Source organism: Xiphias gladius, chromosome 16 (assembly GCF_016859285.1).
Source record: "Xiphias gladius isolate SHS-SW01 ecotype Sanya breed wild chromosome 16, ASM1685928v1, whole genome shotgun sequence".
NCBI classification, from domain to species: domain Eukaryota; kingdom Metazoa; phylum Chordata; class Actinopteri; order Istiophoriformes; family Xiphiidae; genus Xiphias; species Xiphias gladius.
In genome coordinates this window covers 16625001-16642060 of record NC_053415.1, presented here as the reverse complement: position 1 = coordinate 16642060, position 17060 = coordinate 16625001, and the positions used below count along the sequence as shown (strand labels likewise).

The 17060-nt window shown below is 41.2% G+C and overlaps 1 protein-coding gene across 1 annotated transcript in view; it reads right to left on the bottom strand.

The window, feature by feature from the left end:
• Nucleotides 1-17060, bottom strand: part of igsf3 (immunoglobulin superfamily, member 3) — a 72569-nt gene that overhangs the window by 37402 nt on the left and 18107 nt on the right. The window contains exon 3 of the mRNA XM_040148978.1: nucleotides 15719-16099. Coding sequence (XP_040004912.1) covers nucleotides 15719-16099 — 381 coding nt within the window. The remainder of the gene's footprint in view (nucleotides 1-15718; nucleotides 16100-17060) is intronic.

The window sequence follows — 17060 nt, the reverse complement described above, 5'->3', positions numbered from 1 at the left end:
GAACTGTTTGCTAGACCCTGCCCCCTGTCGCTACACTTGTCAAGATATTTATTCTCACATGGTACATATGCAGTTTCCAGTGAGAACGGTGGCAGATTTACCAATCTTAAGTCTTAATAATAGTTAAAACAATGAGTTCTTGATTTCAGAAGAAGGATAAAAGCAGCATGCTTCTCATTTCTAGATAATAAATGTCAACTATTGTTAGCAGATTTTGTTAGCTGTCGCTAACTAGCAAATCAAGCTAAGCTTTGTTGAAAACACAGTCTCCAGATGCCTTTTTAATGTTTCCACATGACACATTTTAAAACAAGAATCTTGTAAAGAAGGTCTTAAATAGGCAATTCATGGCTACATATATGTCATCATGTAGACAGACTGGGCTTAAGGCTGCACGTGCCTGGAGTTTAAATTTACGCAAATCCAGTAAAAATGTGGACAGAGCTGTTAACGTTACTTTGCTAACGTTAAGTAGCAGGCTATTTAACCGAACATGGTAATGATTGCAGCTAATTTTAGAAAAGCTAAAAAAAAAAAAAAGAAGACACAGACCTTTCACAGACTTTAAATGCAGGGTATCACTCTTATTAGAGCCCCCATGCCCACTGCTGCGGCATGTGGAAAAAAACGAAAGTTCGGCAGATCTGCAACCATCAATAGACAGATCTGTCTATTGATGGTTGCTAAGCTGTGACTGGACAATTGCTTTTCGGGGAGGGGTTTATCAGATGGTCAATTATTATTAAATATTAATTTCAGTTTTTTTTTTTTTTTAAAGAAAAGTGAATATATTAATTTATCACATAAAAAAGCCAGATGTAATTACTACACTTTTTAATTGTAGTCTCTATGGCAAAAGTTTGATGGTAGGGGTGTTGTTGATGCCTTGGAGCATGACTTCTTAATAAGGACAAAATGAGAAAAATGACAGCACATTCATTAGTCTGTATGTGGATGGTACTGTGAATCACTTGCAATTATTTATAACTAGCTAACAGCTATCAGTGTGGAAAGCTGTCAAACATTTGACATTGACACAACTAAGGTCTTGGTCAGAGGCATGAATAATTTTCACATTGATGAAACATTGTTGGCATAATGTGTAATTGCTTACATAACACATTGATCACATCACTATTTAACAAAAGCAACAAAACCTAAGACTTTTTCACGACTGCATAATTACTGTTGTGGTGGAAATCTTGTGAGCTGATCTGAGAAGTTTGAGACCTTAGGTGTCTTTAGCAGAAGAATTTATTGACGCTCGATCGAGGAGAACAGAGATAACACTACAGGTTGACACGCTGTAATGCCATCCAATTCCAAAGGAATCCTTCGTGGTGGCTACATTTAACCCTGTCACTATATAACACTTACTACATGTCCAAACATGGTTATTCTTAATGGGAATACATCACACGCATACATGTGTAAAGACTCTACTGGGTACTTAATCCTAAACATTAAACCACGTTTTTACCTTATTCATGCTGTACGTATATCCCAATACTTCTGTAACTGACAATGACACACTGAGACACAGGCTGTTTGTTATGGCCATCTACCTTATCATATCCTCTATTAGATGAGTAGGGTCTGTCCCATGACCTTGGTTGCCAAGGCAACTGCCATTGGGGAATGACCTAGGTGAATTGTATCAGACAGCTAGAGACAGACAATGAACTGTGCTTTTAGTAAGTGACCTGTGAGTGACCTGTGGATACAATGCCTAATACTACCTAAAGACGTAAAGTAGGAAAAATCTTTCACAACTGTATCTGCAAAATGCAGGACCTTGATCACATAAAGTCATAGCTCATCAGAAGTCATGGAATTTTTTTGAATATTCAAGTACTTTTTCTCAAATACTAATTTCCCTCTGCAGATCAATGCAGCCATGTAGTCAAGTCGTGTGTATTAGAGGGCTGAAGCGATTTTCATTTTGGCTCTGTGTTGCATGTCAACCCTTGCCTATCTTTCCCTTGATATTTCAAGGATGATAAACTAGAGTCTTCCAGATTTACTGCAGTCTGAAAGCAGATATGACAAGGCCAAAAACAAGTGAGACGCCAAGTTTTCTCTTCTGCGTTACGGGTGTACAGAATAAAGTGGCTCCTTATACGTTATGAATGAATTAAGAAATGTTAATTATCAGGATCACACACATCCACTGAGAATAAAACCCAGTTATATTACTCGATAGTGTAAATTGCTTGATTTTGAGATTTTATTAAACAAACTGGTACAAATTAAAAGAAAATTGTCTATAATTTTCTTTTTAAATGAGGCACCATGAGTTGACTGTCTCATATTATCCTGTCTGATCAAAGAGGCTTCCTATGACAACACACCACCTCCAATCTTCTAAAATATGAAAAGAGATGAAACAGAAATAAAGACTGGATAAAAGAATAGGGTGAGAGGATATGAGAGAGCTTACAGATGTTGTTATGAGATTTCCAGTTAGGAGCTGTGAGGTCCCCTGCTAATGAAACATCACTCTCAGTGGGTGTGTGAGTGTAAGTGTGTGTCCTATGCTATAACACAGGTGTCACAATGAGTGAAAGGAAAAGGCCTCTTCATTTAATAAAGGGGTCTCTGAAGCAATCTTTCCTGTCTCCTTACACCGTCATTCTTCTTCAGGCTCTGTCCCATTTTTCTTCTCACAATTTTATCATCACTCGAGCCTTATTCCATCTATCCAACCCCCCCCCCCCCACAAATTATATGGTGAGTTTCCTTTTCGTTTGACAAGTTGCTTGTCAGCACCCAATTATCACTTGTTCTGTTTTTCTCAGTCTCTTTTCCTCCTTCAGTCCATCCTCTTCATGAGTGTCTTAGAACAAAGCAGGGCATGTTTTTTGAGTGCTGATCCCTCTTTAACCAGCTTATAGTCTACATGTAAGCCAGAAGATGAACATATCGAAAGTTTTATTAAAGGGAGTAAAATCGGCTCTTTGTGTTGTTGTGTGCGAGAGGGACACAGACACAGAGCTAACCCCAGCTCAGTATACCTAAAGGTGGAAGAAGAGGCTCTCCCTCTCTCCTACACCCACCCAAACACACACGCACAGTCAATCCTGAAGGGACAGCTGCTCTCTGACACACACAGAGTAGCATAACTGACTGATATACTCCCCTCTGCTCACCCAAACATTTCCTCTAGAGCTCTGACTCAGCCATATTGGGTCACTGGATTACAAATAAGCCTTTAGAAGAACATACAGCAAATTCATAACAGAACTTAATGGCACAGCATGTTTTTACTAGCAAGTGATGAGTTGGAAAAATTTAGAAGGCCACTAATTCTATCATAGCATTTTATATTATTACAAGACGTTTTGAAAGTTTTTCATGCAGATGTACCCTTCATTTAAATTAAATAAAACAAAAAAAATATATATACTGTTAATTTCATGGGTCCTTTATTTTTCCTACTAATTTCTTATGAATTTTCTGAACAATACAAGCTGAGCCTCAGCTGAGTGCGGCAGAGGATTTATGGAGACACGCAGAGAGAATGACAAGTACTCTGAGCCTATTAAATCTCTCATTTCAACAAGGAATATAATTAATTGCATCTAATGACAAGTTGGTTCATATAAAATACCATAAAATAAAATAAAACACTATAATAAAAAAGTAAAAAAAATAAAATAAAATAATAGACTGATTCATGCTGGTTTAAAAACTCTCTAACGAGATTTGATACAATCTCTATCAACTGAACACTTTCTCTGATTCCCTCATAATATTATAACCAAATAATATAGCCTTTTTCAGGAAATGTCCAGCACTTTTCCTGAAAATTGCTGGTGAACATTTCCAAGAAATTAGATGAAAACTTAGCAACACCTAAAGTAAAACATTACCAATATAATGTATGATAATAAATATAAATAATAATAATTAAAAAAAAATGTAATTTATAGGACTACATCAAAAGCACTTTTCAATCAATGTTCAAGTTTCACCAGTTTGTTTTATGGGACTTTGCATCTGTCCATGTTTTTTCACTGGACAGCACGAGCATAGAGGGAGAGGTATAACAAAAGGACAAAGTGGGAGAAGAAAAGAAAAGAAAGATGGACAGCGAGTGAAGGAGTGGGCTTTGTTATTGTAGCAGGGGAATGGTGACGTGGAGTTAAAATGCTGAATGTTGCGATTAGAGAGGGATCCATGGTGAGAAGACGCTTTCAGATGAGACGCTGTTTACACAAAGGCAGAAGAGGAGGATTTAACACTAACTAAGATGCATACAAACACACATGAGCACATACACACACATTTACACAATATGACACTACCTCTCACTGAGGCCCAGCCAGGAAATGAGCCTGAGTGAGTGTGTTGGGAAGATGGAGAGTAAGCGGTAAGATTAAAAGGCAAGGCGTGAGAGGAGGGGTAGTCTGAAGAGAGGTGGGAGTATGAAAGACAAATCTTCCTAAGAGCGTTTGAGAGGAGCTGTGTGCAAAGCTATCGTTGACTGAAATCCTTTAGAGCATCAAAGATTTACTCATCATGCCTAAACACATGAAATATTCCTTCCACCACCCCCCACCCCAATTTAATATCATACTCCTCTTTCTGTCCCCACATTTCTCTTCTCATGTTCATGAGCTTCAGACCCACTTTCTCCATCGTTTTATCCGTCACACCCTTTCTTTAGCATTTTCCACCTTCCACCTTCTCATGTATCCAAATAACACAAATTACAGTAAACACTGTGCTCAGGAGGAGAGAAGTACACACAGACACCAACTATGTGTGTTGTTGTTTGCCTTCTCCTTTGCCGCTGTCCTGGAGGTTGTTAGCACATGTGCAGGGTTTTGCTCCATCTGCCAACATCAGCACAAACACACACCCCAGAGACATTACCACTTCCAGACACACACACACACACACACACACACACACACACACACGCTGCCATGCAATAACGCGACTATCTGCAGGCACACATGAACGTACAGAGGCACGCGAACACACACTGCAATCACTTGCATTCATGCACCTTCCCACTTGTACACTATAAACAGCATTTATCAAATATATTATTTTTTCAATATTACTGGAGGTGCAAGTATTAAAACTAAGCTCCATCCCTGTGCTGCACTTAATGTCTCTCCACCTCTTTCCTTCTCTTCTTACCCCTTACAGGAGTTCCCACCATCTCCCTTCATCCCTCCTTCCATCCGTCGCTACAGCCCCAGATGGTAAAGCACTGTGACCAATTAAAGACTTCCCTGAGGATAGAACCAGTTATAGCCCCAGCCATCTGACCATTTCTCTCTCTCTCTCTGTGAGTGTGTGTGTGTGTGTGTGTGTGCTTGTGTACACTTGTACTTCTATCTTTGTGAGGACCAGTTTGAGTTTTAGACCTTGGGAATGAGGACATTTTGGCCGGTCCTCCGAACTTTAAAGTGTTTGGGTGTGAGTGTCCTTTCAAAGATAGAAGTACAAGAGTGTGTGTGTGTGTGTGTGTGTGTGTAGTAAACAGTACAAAACATACTGAGTTTTTAAATCTACAAAGCCTTGTTTTTTGGCCAGTTCCACATGCCTTCTTCCCTGTGAAGGTACGTTGGCATATGAGTCCAAAAATACAGTCACATCTAAAATAATTTCTATTGTGCATAAACACACAATAACAAGATCTAGAACATCAGAGCACAGTGCAAGGCAAGGGTTGAGTGGAACAGCATGTGGAGGCTGACCAGAGATGCAAAGTATTAGCAGGTGTACGTGTATTGTGTTGGTGTATGAGAAACAGTGCGTGAGAGAGAGGAAAAAAAAAACAAAAAAACAAACAACTAGAGTGCAGCGAAGGGAGGTGGGCAGCGCTCAGTCACCAGGCACCCATCCAGCAGGGCAGCAGATGAGGGAGCAACTGTCTGGCTAAGCTGCCAGCACTGAGGGGAATCAGGCATATGCCAACCCCACCCCACCTCTCTCATACACATATACACACACAAACCCATCTCTTTACTCACATCCCAAGGTGGCCGCCCTGGCATGGGGACACAGGTGGCAGCATATGTCTACTGTCTACCCCTCAGTCAACTGAGAGAAAGGATTTGGTTACGCCTCTGTCTGTGTGTGTTTGTGTGCATGTCTGTGTGCATGTCTGTGTGTTTGTGTGTGTGTGTGTGTGTGTGTGTGTGTGTGTGTGCGTGTGCGTGTGCGTGTCTGTGTGTGTGCGTGTCTGTGTGTGTCTGTGTGTCTGTGTGTGTGTGTGTGTGTGTGTGTATTCAGTATGTCTTTCCACAAAGTCAAAAGTCCTTGCTAAAGCTTTTGGGGATTTGTGGTGTGGTGTACATTATTAGATTCTGTACTACAGATTTTAGATAGTGGTGTGTACCTGAGACAGAGCTTGAGGGTCATCAGCTTGCTTGCCATAGTGCTACTTCACCAAAATGAGTTTAGCCTCCCAGGGTTCTCCCACTTTTACTTTTCACTTCTACTACAGCTACAAAAGCCTGCGGCTGGCTCTACAGCCCACACTAAAATATCATTACATAAGACGTTTTAACTAATCCTCTGTTTCCCATTGCAAATAATGAGGCTGTGATTAGCATGCTAATGAGGTGGGTGCAATGCTACTCTTTAAACTGTTATCAGCAGTCCTTACTGACAGGACCATGCCAAGAAATGGAAGAGGAGGTGGTGACTTCTCTGAGAGTCAACTCTTGGAGAAGTCAAGTAAGGAGTCTTGTGTGGAGAAAAAGCATTGCGGCGCTTCATAACTGACCTCTTCGGGATAATAGGTATTTCTGCAGAACCTCTGACCATACCCATGATCGCAGTTGGGCAGCACAGTGTTGGTTTGAGACAGGTGGGCATGGTTTTCACACCACTTCAATTTAGCACAAAAAGCTAGTGCAGCAGGTAGACAAAATACCATGTGTACCAACAGTGTCATAGACAAATATTTCACCATGGCTTGTTGTTGCTAAATCTAAATGAAAAGGGTATTGTATTGTCCTTGCCAATGCAAAAAAGCTGTAAATAGATAATATTTGAGTTTACTAGATTATAGCATTTTTATGAATTGCTGCTGTTTGATTAGCAGTGGATTGATATTTAACATTACACCTGCTGTCTCCTATGACACCTGCTCTTCATTTAATAGAGTTTACCCACCCTTGCTGCTATGTTACAATCGAGTGCAGCTTATGTACTTGTGACCATAGCCACCTGTGTTGCACCAACAACTCCATCACTGCCACCCACTAGTTGGTATTGCAGGAAAAATAATTAGCCTGGGTTCAGTTACTGTACTCTTTAATTATGCCAGTTGTCTACCTCTCCATGCACAGAGTACACCACTGAAAAGAATTTCTGTCTCAGATGTTAAATGTGCCTGAGGACATGAGTGCCAATATCTATGCATGTTCTTGAACATATGAAGGTGTGTAAATGGATTCAGATGCCTGTGTATGTATTTGTGTCTGTGTCAAAAGGAGTTATTAGGTGCATAGTTTCAACCAAAAAAAACTCCCTGCCCCCCTTGTGCTCAGATAAGGCTACAAAGTAGCTGCCAACATCAAATAATGCAGCAGCAGCCTGAGTATCCTGGACCACACTCACAACTGCATGTGTCCTGGAGGCTATTATACTGCAAGTTCCATTCTTCACTTACACACATTTTGATGACATTAACACAAACACTCATTAGCACATCCATTCACATCCATATTCATGCTGAATTCATATTCAAACTGTGGCAGTGCTCTGTTAATCTCCCAGAGAAGAGGCAGCAGGCCCCTGAGGGTTAGCGCTTAGCTAAGCTAATCAAATCAACTAGAGGAACAATGATGCATCTTTAGCCCATTATATATACATTAATAAACATATACACTCAACAAGCACACATACGTGTTTGTTAAGATATTAAATCCTTTCTCATTAGCCTAGTTCAGTAGCGTGGGCAACAAGCTAAATGCAGAGCATCTCTGACATGATTTATATTTTCATAAGGGTAACAGCCAAAATTTGCAAAGCTTTGTATGCTTGAAAGATTGTCTGTAGGCTACGAGAGCATTTAGATTCATGTTTAATAGCAACAGCTTGTTAATTGGCCCACCATACTCCTCAGCAGCAATATTGGGCGCAAGAGGCAGGGCTAAAACGGGTCTGCATTTAATGTGTCTAATACCTGAGTAAATGCTAGTAAATCCTAGCTATCTTCAAAAAAAAAAAAAAATGTTTTTTTGGGGGGGGTCTCTGTGAACTGTGAAATACAGGAAAAATTAAACATAGTGCTACTGTTTTTGAACAAGGATGCTCATTAATTGGTGGATCACCATGCTGCTGTCAGCATTGGCATTCTCTCTCTATTTGTTTCATTTGTCTGTTTGCAGGAGAGGCATTTGCATCAGATCTAATTTTCCACAGGTCTTTTTAGATTGTGTCTCGTGTCTCTTTGAATGTGCCCTGACCCCTTTTTTAAAAATGTATTCACGGATATCAGATTTTAAGCAGGTCTGACACTTTGGACCCTTGAGGACCTGTAGCCTTATCACTGTGGTCCTCTTTGACTTTGCTTATGTATGCAGCTAATTTGTCCAATATCCAAAGTATCTTCTACCTGAATGTGCCTGTTCAGTGTATCCAAGTCATTGCAAGTGACAGGCTGTTGGCAAGACCTAAGAGCCACCTCAGAGTATAAAGAGTATCTGGTGTCAAAATGTACTTGCTTCTTCAAAACACTTCCCTTCTAATTCGATTGCAGTTCTGAGTAGAGCCTTTATGAGGTCCTAGGAGTGGTGTAACAATTTCAAACTTGGAAAACACTTCATTTTTCCCTCCCACCCTCTAACAATGTTCCCAAACTGCATGTGCAGTACTGCTCTAAGCAGTAAAGTAAAGTCAGGATGCTTTAAATAATAATAAAGTAATGTCAGTAATAGTTTTTATTTATTAGTTATTTCACGTGAAGTGCAGTAAACAGGGAAAAAAAACTAAATCAAATCATTATTAGGTGTGACCACCCTTTGCCTTTAAAACAGCACCATGTATCCCTGGTGGTATTGCATGATGAATAAGAATCTAAAAATTTCAAGTGCCTACAACCTTTTGCACATTACTGCACATACAGTATAGTACAGCCTGCCCTACAGGACTACAGAGTACCAAGGTGACTGGTTTGCCCTGTTCAGCAGCACTGTTTTATTCACAGTGCAACAATGTTCTATTCAGCAGATGTATTGTCTACCACAGTGAGCCGCTGGGTTGTTGAAGCCCTCTTCAGTGATGTTCAGTAGAAAGCATGTGTTCCGATGGGAGCACTACAGCACCGTCCCTCTCAGACTCAATTATGGGTGCGACATCTGTCCTGACTGACAGCTCGCTACAGTGCGTGACTGCAACTGAGTTTGTGTTTCTTGTGTGTGTGATTATGCGTGCGTCTGTGTATGGTGGGTCCAAGTGGCAATAATGCTATTGAGCAAGAAGCCCTGTCCACTAAAGTAGATGAGATGTGCAAGAAAATGGCAAGCCAGACATACTGATAAAATCGCTTTCCATTTGGAGTCCTGCCTGGTCCTCAGCTTAGAGCCAGGATGTGCGCGCACACACACACACACACACACACACACGAATCAAAGGCAGAGAAGGGAATGTAATTGTAAATGAAACTGAGAGGTGATGTTGAGGCTAGAGAGAGGGGGAGCAGAAAAAGAATTGTCATTGCAAGGAGATACAAGGGAGATGAAATGCTCTAGTCACACACAGGCCTCTGCTCCGAATCAATACCAAAAGACAGAGATACAACTTCCCTTGTCTATTTATCTATACTTTCTCTCCTCTACTCAGCTTTTCCTCCAGTACATCTTACTATATGTTTCTTTGTCAACACCGTGTGACCATTTGTCTTTTCTAAAAGATTCCTTTCTTCCTCTTTTTCCTTCCCATTTTCCTCCTCTGTCTTTATTCAATCACTACTTCCCTCCACAATCTTATGCTATTTGCTTCAATCACCGTCATGCCTTTCTCCTGTGATGAAGCTCATCCAACAGCTGTATTGACAAAGCCATATGCCTGCATGGCCAACACCAGCTGGGGGTTGAGGTGGGGACCAGACTAAATCGAATCTGAAGCTCTGGATTGATGTGGAGAGAACACAGAGAACAGGGGAATGTGGGATCGGGGTCTTGGTGTCACCCAGTGTAAAAAATAGAATGTGAGATGACATGATCTCCCCATTCGGTCTGTCTCATTAAGTGGAGTAGAGGAGTGCATCTTGGCAGTTCTGCCTCCCTTGTGAAAAGAAAGTCAAGTGAGACAAAATCAGAGACACACACTCACAACGCTGAGCTCAGCAGAAGCATGATTCAGCCACTTTTACTCTGTATGTATGTTTAACAATGCACAGCCTCAGCTAATCTTAGAAAAATCAACAGAACTGTTCTTTGCCCTCTTCACAAACACGCATGCTTTAAGGTTGCACATGTACAAAACAAACACACAAAACGAAAAAAGATAACTGCATTTTGACCTTGGGTAGGCAATGCTTCACAGATTACTAGCTTACTGTAGGGACACAGTTTTAGTAGGTGAAAGGATTGTTTTTCTCCACTGAAAATGGAAGAAAAAATGTAGTCCATAAATATAATGAAAATGAAAAGTGTGACTGGAGAAATGTGCTATTTTACCACTGCTTGTTCTGAAAATGATTCGGCCAACAGTTTTCCTCTTCCTTAATTGAAATTCTTGGGTCTCCTCTCTCACCTTTTCCTTCTTTCTCTTTCTTTCCCAGCTTCTACAATTTGTGCCGGCTAATTGTGTTTAGAACTTGTATGGCGGTTAGTAAATGCATTAACCTTAGGAGTCACATCAGGCGGAGACTATTTAAAGTGCACCCCTATAGTGCCAGTTGTATTGTGGGTAATGCCTCGGGGAGGTGTAACCAATCACATTGGAGTCGAGAGGAAAAGCTCATCATTTATTGGTCACACGCTCTATTCAGCATCACCCCACTATCCATTTCCAATACTGCCGCTTTTGAGCCCATTCCTCTCTTTTCCAATTTGCTCATCTCTGCCTTTTTTGTACCATCGATCTCACTTTCTTCTCTTCAAAACCAGTCAATGCTAAACTTAAATTTTTTCTAGTAACACATCTGAAGATGGATGTTTTCTTCCTTTCTCTTGTCCAGTGGCAGTGAATAACAAAAAGAGGCAGCAATGCCTCTTTTTGAAAATGTATCAAGGCTTTGGGTCTCCAGCTCCAATACCACATTACTACATGACTGGGAATAGATGATGACTGCCAAATGTGGAGGCTGGAATCTGTACATCTGCCAGCACGTTGACTCCTATGGTGCTTTCTATGACAGTGAGGCTATACTGTATGGCAGCTTCATAAGTAAGAGCAGTGTGATACTTGTCTCAGTGAGGGCTTGTTGTTCTGCTAGCTGTTGGACTTTCTCACACACAGGCTGGTGCGTAGGATAAGGACAACCATGATGGCTATGTCAGGCTGTTGTCCTTTTCTTCTGCAATCTGATGTGTAGGAGGAAATCCAAATACACAAAGAATCACACACTCAAATGCAACAGACTAAGCTTAGTCAATCTCCAAGATCAGAGAATTAAGGTGTGCACAGAGATACTACAGATGACCTTTGACCTCAAAGAGCTTCACAACACACAGGTTGAGTGCATGTCTTGTGTAACACTTAACCACCAACAATGCAGCACAAACAACAACAACTGCTGCAAAAACACACACCATCTAACATTGTGAGAAATAACTTCTGGCACAAAAAAAGTTCCACACTGATGCATTTGTGTGGCCTGTATGAGGCATATTTCTTCATTATGATGAACACGGCAAGTTTGGTCTAGACCTTTCAGTAAATCAGTGTAAACATGAAACCACATCTTTGAGTTACAGTTACTCTGTAGATACCCAAAATTTAATGTCAAAGTAGCTAAACACACAATACTTGTTGGCGGTATCAATTTACTGTTGGTTGGCATTTTGGGGGGGAGTTTGTGCTAAAAGTAAGAACAAAAAAAATTTAAAACAAAATTTTTTAAAACCTGCCTTAATTGATTTTTTGACTACTTGAGGGCAGCAGAAACAAGCCATAAAACACTGACATATCATCACCTTACAAAGTTGATATGGCTCACATTTAAGCATACACTTTCCTATTTACACATCCAGCAACTATGGACCACCTTACTTTTAACTCTGTTTTTGGTCTCCACCAACTCCTGGAGGCAATATGTGGCTCTTAAGCAGCTTAATGCTTAAGTATGTTCACCAGCTAGTAGCTAACTGTCTGCTGTTTGGTGCTGGACAGGTAGCTAGCAGTGGGTTTTTAGAGCTTTTTATCTGAACAAATTTGGGTGATAATTCTCTGTGGGTTTGTCACTATGAGAGTTCACATACATGTTGATACATCCTTAATATAAAGTAAATAGCAGTAATTGGCATTTTAAGCATGTAGGCCAATATTTCATTAACAGTGGTGATCTCTGATCCTAATCAGTGAGCCTGCGAACCCATTTAAAATTTTGGGAGGAAAATAACAAAGGAAATGTAAAATCTCCCCTTTCTCTGTTTTATAGAATAATGATATTTCTAAATATCTGTCACTTCATGATTTAGTGCAAAATCGAGGGACGTAGTACATAATCCAGTATTTGTGCCATGACGGCCAATTATTCTTTACAAATGTGTAATACTACCACACTGCCTAAGGCAGTATTGGCACTTGGGGGCTGAACAGGGCTACATTCTCATTTTTATCAGAGGTAGGTAGAGTATCAGAGGGCATAAAAGGGACACACTTTCTGACTGTTAACTCCCTAAAAAAAAAAAAAAAAAAAAAAGGGACCTCATACAAAGAGAAGTAAGGATCATTTTTCAAGGCAATCAAACACATGCACAGCTGGAGGGTCCGATTCTATGTGACAGACAATACAAGACATGAAAACACTGCGTCATAGTATCAGGGAGCCCGCTGTCCAGGTGCACTTTTCAAACAAGAGAAAAGAAAGCGGATGTGGCAATAGTGTAGTGTAGCAGTAGTGTAAAACGCTTTGAGTGGTCGATAAGACCAGAAAAGCGCTATATAAGTGCAGTCCATTTACCATTTACCTGTCACAGAAAGGTGAGAGTGGATGAAACGCACCCCTGTGATTAAGCCTTAATACAGCACTCACGGCACAGATTACTGCTTGGCCTTCTACCCCAATTAACAATGAATCCAACCACCCCACTGCCAGACACACACCCTTACATAGAAACATCCCTTCCATCTGCCCTTCTATCTCATATCCTTCCTTCTTATTTCCCACATAATACTCTCCTGCTTGTGGTTGTCCTTTGACATCACCCTTGAAACACATATCCTCAAGGGCAGCATCTGCAAAGGACTTCTTTTATTACAACATAGCGATTTTTTAATTTTTCTTAAAAACAGGCCAGGGGTGATGAATGGAGAGCAACAGATGACAGTTTCAAAGACAAGAGAATGAGGAAGAGATTGAGGGTGCCGTTGCCCACAACGTTCCACGGAGGCGTGCAGCTGCCGGGGGATCACAGAGGGACACAAGAAGCACAGCAGAAGAGAAGATGGGCGAGAACCTGCTGCGTACCCTGGACCTCTGAAACTGGGTTAAGAGGTTAGAGACACAGAAGGAGGCTCAGATAACAAAGTCCCTCAACACCTCCACTTGCATACTCTGTCAAGCTCCCTCTCATACTCACATCTATAAATACTGTGTGCTATCAGCAGTGTGCCCTGTGCCTGAGCCCTGCCCCACATGCAGATCATACTGCTCATACTAATGTAGAAAATACAACTGCTGAGATCCAAATAATAACTAACTCAATGAAAACCCAAGCCTATCGATCTGTTAGGCACACAATAACTTCTGTTTCGGCAAGCATTGATCAATGCAGCCTGACCTGATGGTGACCAAAAAGAAAGAAAGAAAATATTGATAATTCTCAGTTCACAGCGCCACACTGAGTGTGGCACTGGATCCACTGGAACACAAATAAGTGCAGCTCAAGTAGTCAGCCAATCAGCCCTTGGTTTACACTTTGACCCTGAGAGGAAGGTCTGCCATGTCGGGGATAATGGCATGAAGTTATGAAGGGAATGGAATCCCCAACTATGGCAGCTGTGTCCTCAGTGCAGTGGGGCTGTTGGGTGGATCTGTATATGTCTCTCGGGGAGAAAGGGAGAGATCGGGAAAGAGCAGAAGAGGGAACGTCATGCCACTGTTTGTGTTATTGAAACAGCTAAGGTCAAGGAAAGGTGTGGGAAGGAGGTACATGAGTGGGTGTGTGGGTGTATGAGTGAAACTGAGAGAGACAGAGAGAGGGGAGAGCTTGGTTTTACCCCACCAGAACATGGGGGCCTCTGTGTTACTCTGGACTACAGCATTTTCTCTCACACTCCTTCCAAAGGGTGCACAGATCATGGCTAGTTTTTTATTTGTGATCAGCGTGGCTGATCTGATTTTGATAAAACTCGAGCTTTGGTTTTACTTGGACTTACAAACTACTAACAACAGACATCAAATTCAAGTTCACAGCACGCATAATGTAGGGAGGGCACGTGCCTGAGGACCAATGTTAAAAAATTTTTGTAACTATATTTGAAAAATGCAACCCTAAGGAACAATATGTACTGAAATAACTCAAGGCAGGTCCTGCATTTTTATGTAATCATGAGGCCTGTTTTGAGACCCTGCTAATTTAATTGATATTATGCTAATATGGTGCACATACCTAAATGAATTTATGTATAGTAAAATGACCACAAACTAAGTGACACACAGCTAACCTGGGACAGGATAAAATTCCAGAGTAGGACTGCTGGTTGTTTTTTGGGGGCTCTTGGTAAATAATGAAGCTGCCATGTGTAGTCTACCATGTGCACTGTACCTGATGGGTACCTTATAGGCAACAGGACACAAACAGTACACCATGCACATAGAGTGTGAGAATCTGGGGACTCAACAGGGGCTCACAGCTCTATTTTGCCTAACCCCTAGCAGGTTAACCCAGCCTTGACAATAATGCAAAACTCCATGCAACACAATTAAATCTGTGAAGTAGTACAATCACAATGACACATGCTACAAAAGAGGGTCACATTTTATTAGAATTACATTAGCACTTTGAGTTACATCTTTTTTTTTAAAAATGCTAAAAAAATCAACTTGCCTTGCCAAGACTAGATGCCAATTCAATGTATAAAATTCCAACATATGTGTATCACATCACCTGGATGATGTTATCCCTCGGTGGGATTAGTGTGTCCTCAGGTTTGCTATTAGAGCACAAAATAAAAACAAGATTGGGATCTTCTAATCTAGAAATTTATCTAAAGCACCACTAGTAATCAAAAACTTCTCTATTATTACACTAGGAGGAGTGTATTCATTTAAGTTATCAAACAATAAATAAACATAGTTGGAGAGGTGATCAGCTGGTATTACCCATTCAGAGGGCTGACTGATTGCTGATTGATTGGTAAATACTCACTGTTGAATTCATCTGTACAGCAAACTTTGACTGAGGTTGGATTTGTTTTTAACAACCATAACACTGCCACATGTGGTTTATCTGTACACACAAGTGGCTTATCTGTACACGTGGGTGTTCGTGTGTGTGTGTGTGTGTGTGTGCGTGTGTGTGTGTGTGTGTGTGTGTGTGTGTGTGTGCGCGTGTGTGTGTGCTTAGAGACTCACCAGTGAGGTTGGTGCGTGCACTGTAGGAGCCAAGGTATCGCCCGTCTGTGTTGGGTGTGTAACACTCAAACAGACCCTGGTCCCTGGCCTGGACTTTGGTGATGTGGAGCACAGCTGAGTCCCGGCTCAGCCTCTCAACAAAGATCTCCTTACTATTCACCCTTTGGGCATACACGGCGTAGGCATAGTTTGGCTGAGCCGTGCTCACAATGCGGATCTCCCGGTCCGTTGCTGATGCCAGGTACATGGACCACTCAAAGTCCTGCTCCACCCCCTCTTTGTAGCCCGTCACGTTACACCAGATGGTCACGTGGGACCCTTCGGTCCGTATCAGCGGTCCACTCTGCACTGTTACCACTCTCTGAGCCACAGCAACACTGGCTACAGATGGAGGTGGGAAAAGAGAGATGGAGGGAGAAAAGAGAGAGAGGCAGGGAGAGAGGAAAGAAAGAGAACGTGGGTTACAAAACTGCGCTTTAAACATAAAGCATGAGCAGAGTTTATGATCACAACATCTTCTAGGAAATACAGAAACAGCATGACATGTGCAGCTAAGCATTCTGGAGATCGTTTACTGAGGCTGAGGTTTGCATATACACACATTGACACAAAACACACTCACAGTTTTTTAACCCCGCCAACAACTTGAAATATTCACAGTCACTCTTTTTAACAGCCGTCATCCCCTCACGCTGGCTGCTATTACACACATTCGCACGTTAACCCATCACCCCAAGGACAGCACTGCAGCGAGACAACACTGAGGTGAGAGGCAGCCATCTGGGAGTTAGCAGAGAGGTCAGTGTGAGCTGGTATAACACAGGTCAGCAGGGCATGTTAAGTGTGTCAAGTTGTACAGAGAACAGGTGTTCTTGAATTGGATAATAACTACTGTTTTGCCAAACGCTTCCATAATTTTTAGTCCACATCATGATTCCTGAGCAAGGGTGTGCACAGACTACTTATTAGAGCTCAACTGATGAATCAGCCAGGCAGATATATCGGACAATATTGCTTAGTGCCAACATGTCGGTATTGGCAAATATGGTGAGTGAAATGTAACAGGAAGTTTCAGTACATTCAATTGTTTGTCCACCAGTTAGCACTAACAAGTCTATTTTTCCACCATAATTTTATCCCACTCAGTACATAGGTTGCTGAAGATTCTTAAAGAGATTGTAATCCAAAATGTTTGTTGGTTATATGTTAATGTACAAAAATGAATATCAGCCGATATATTGTTACCAGAGTATGTGTCTAACCACATTATGGAGATGAAAAATATCAACTGTCATTTTCATTTAAATCTTAGCAATTTTATGTCCACGAGGATACACATTGT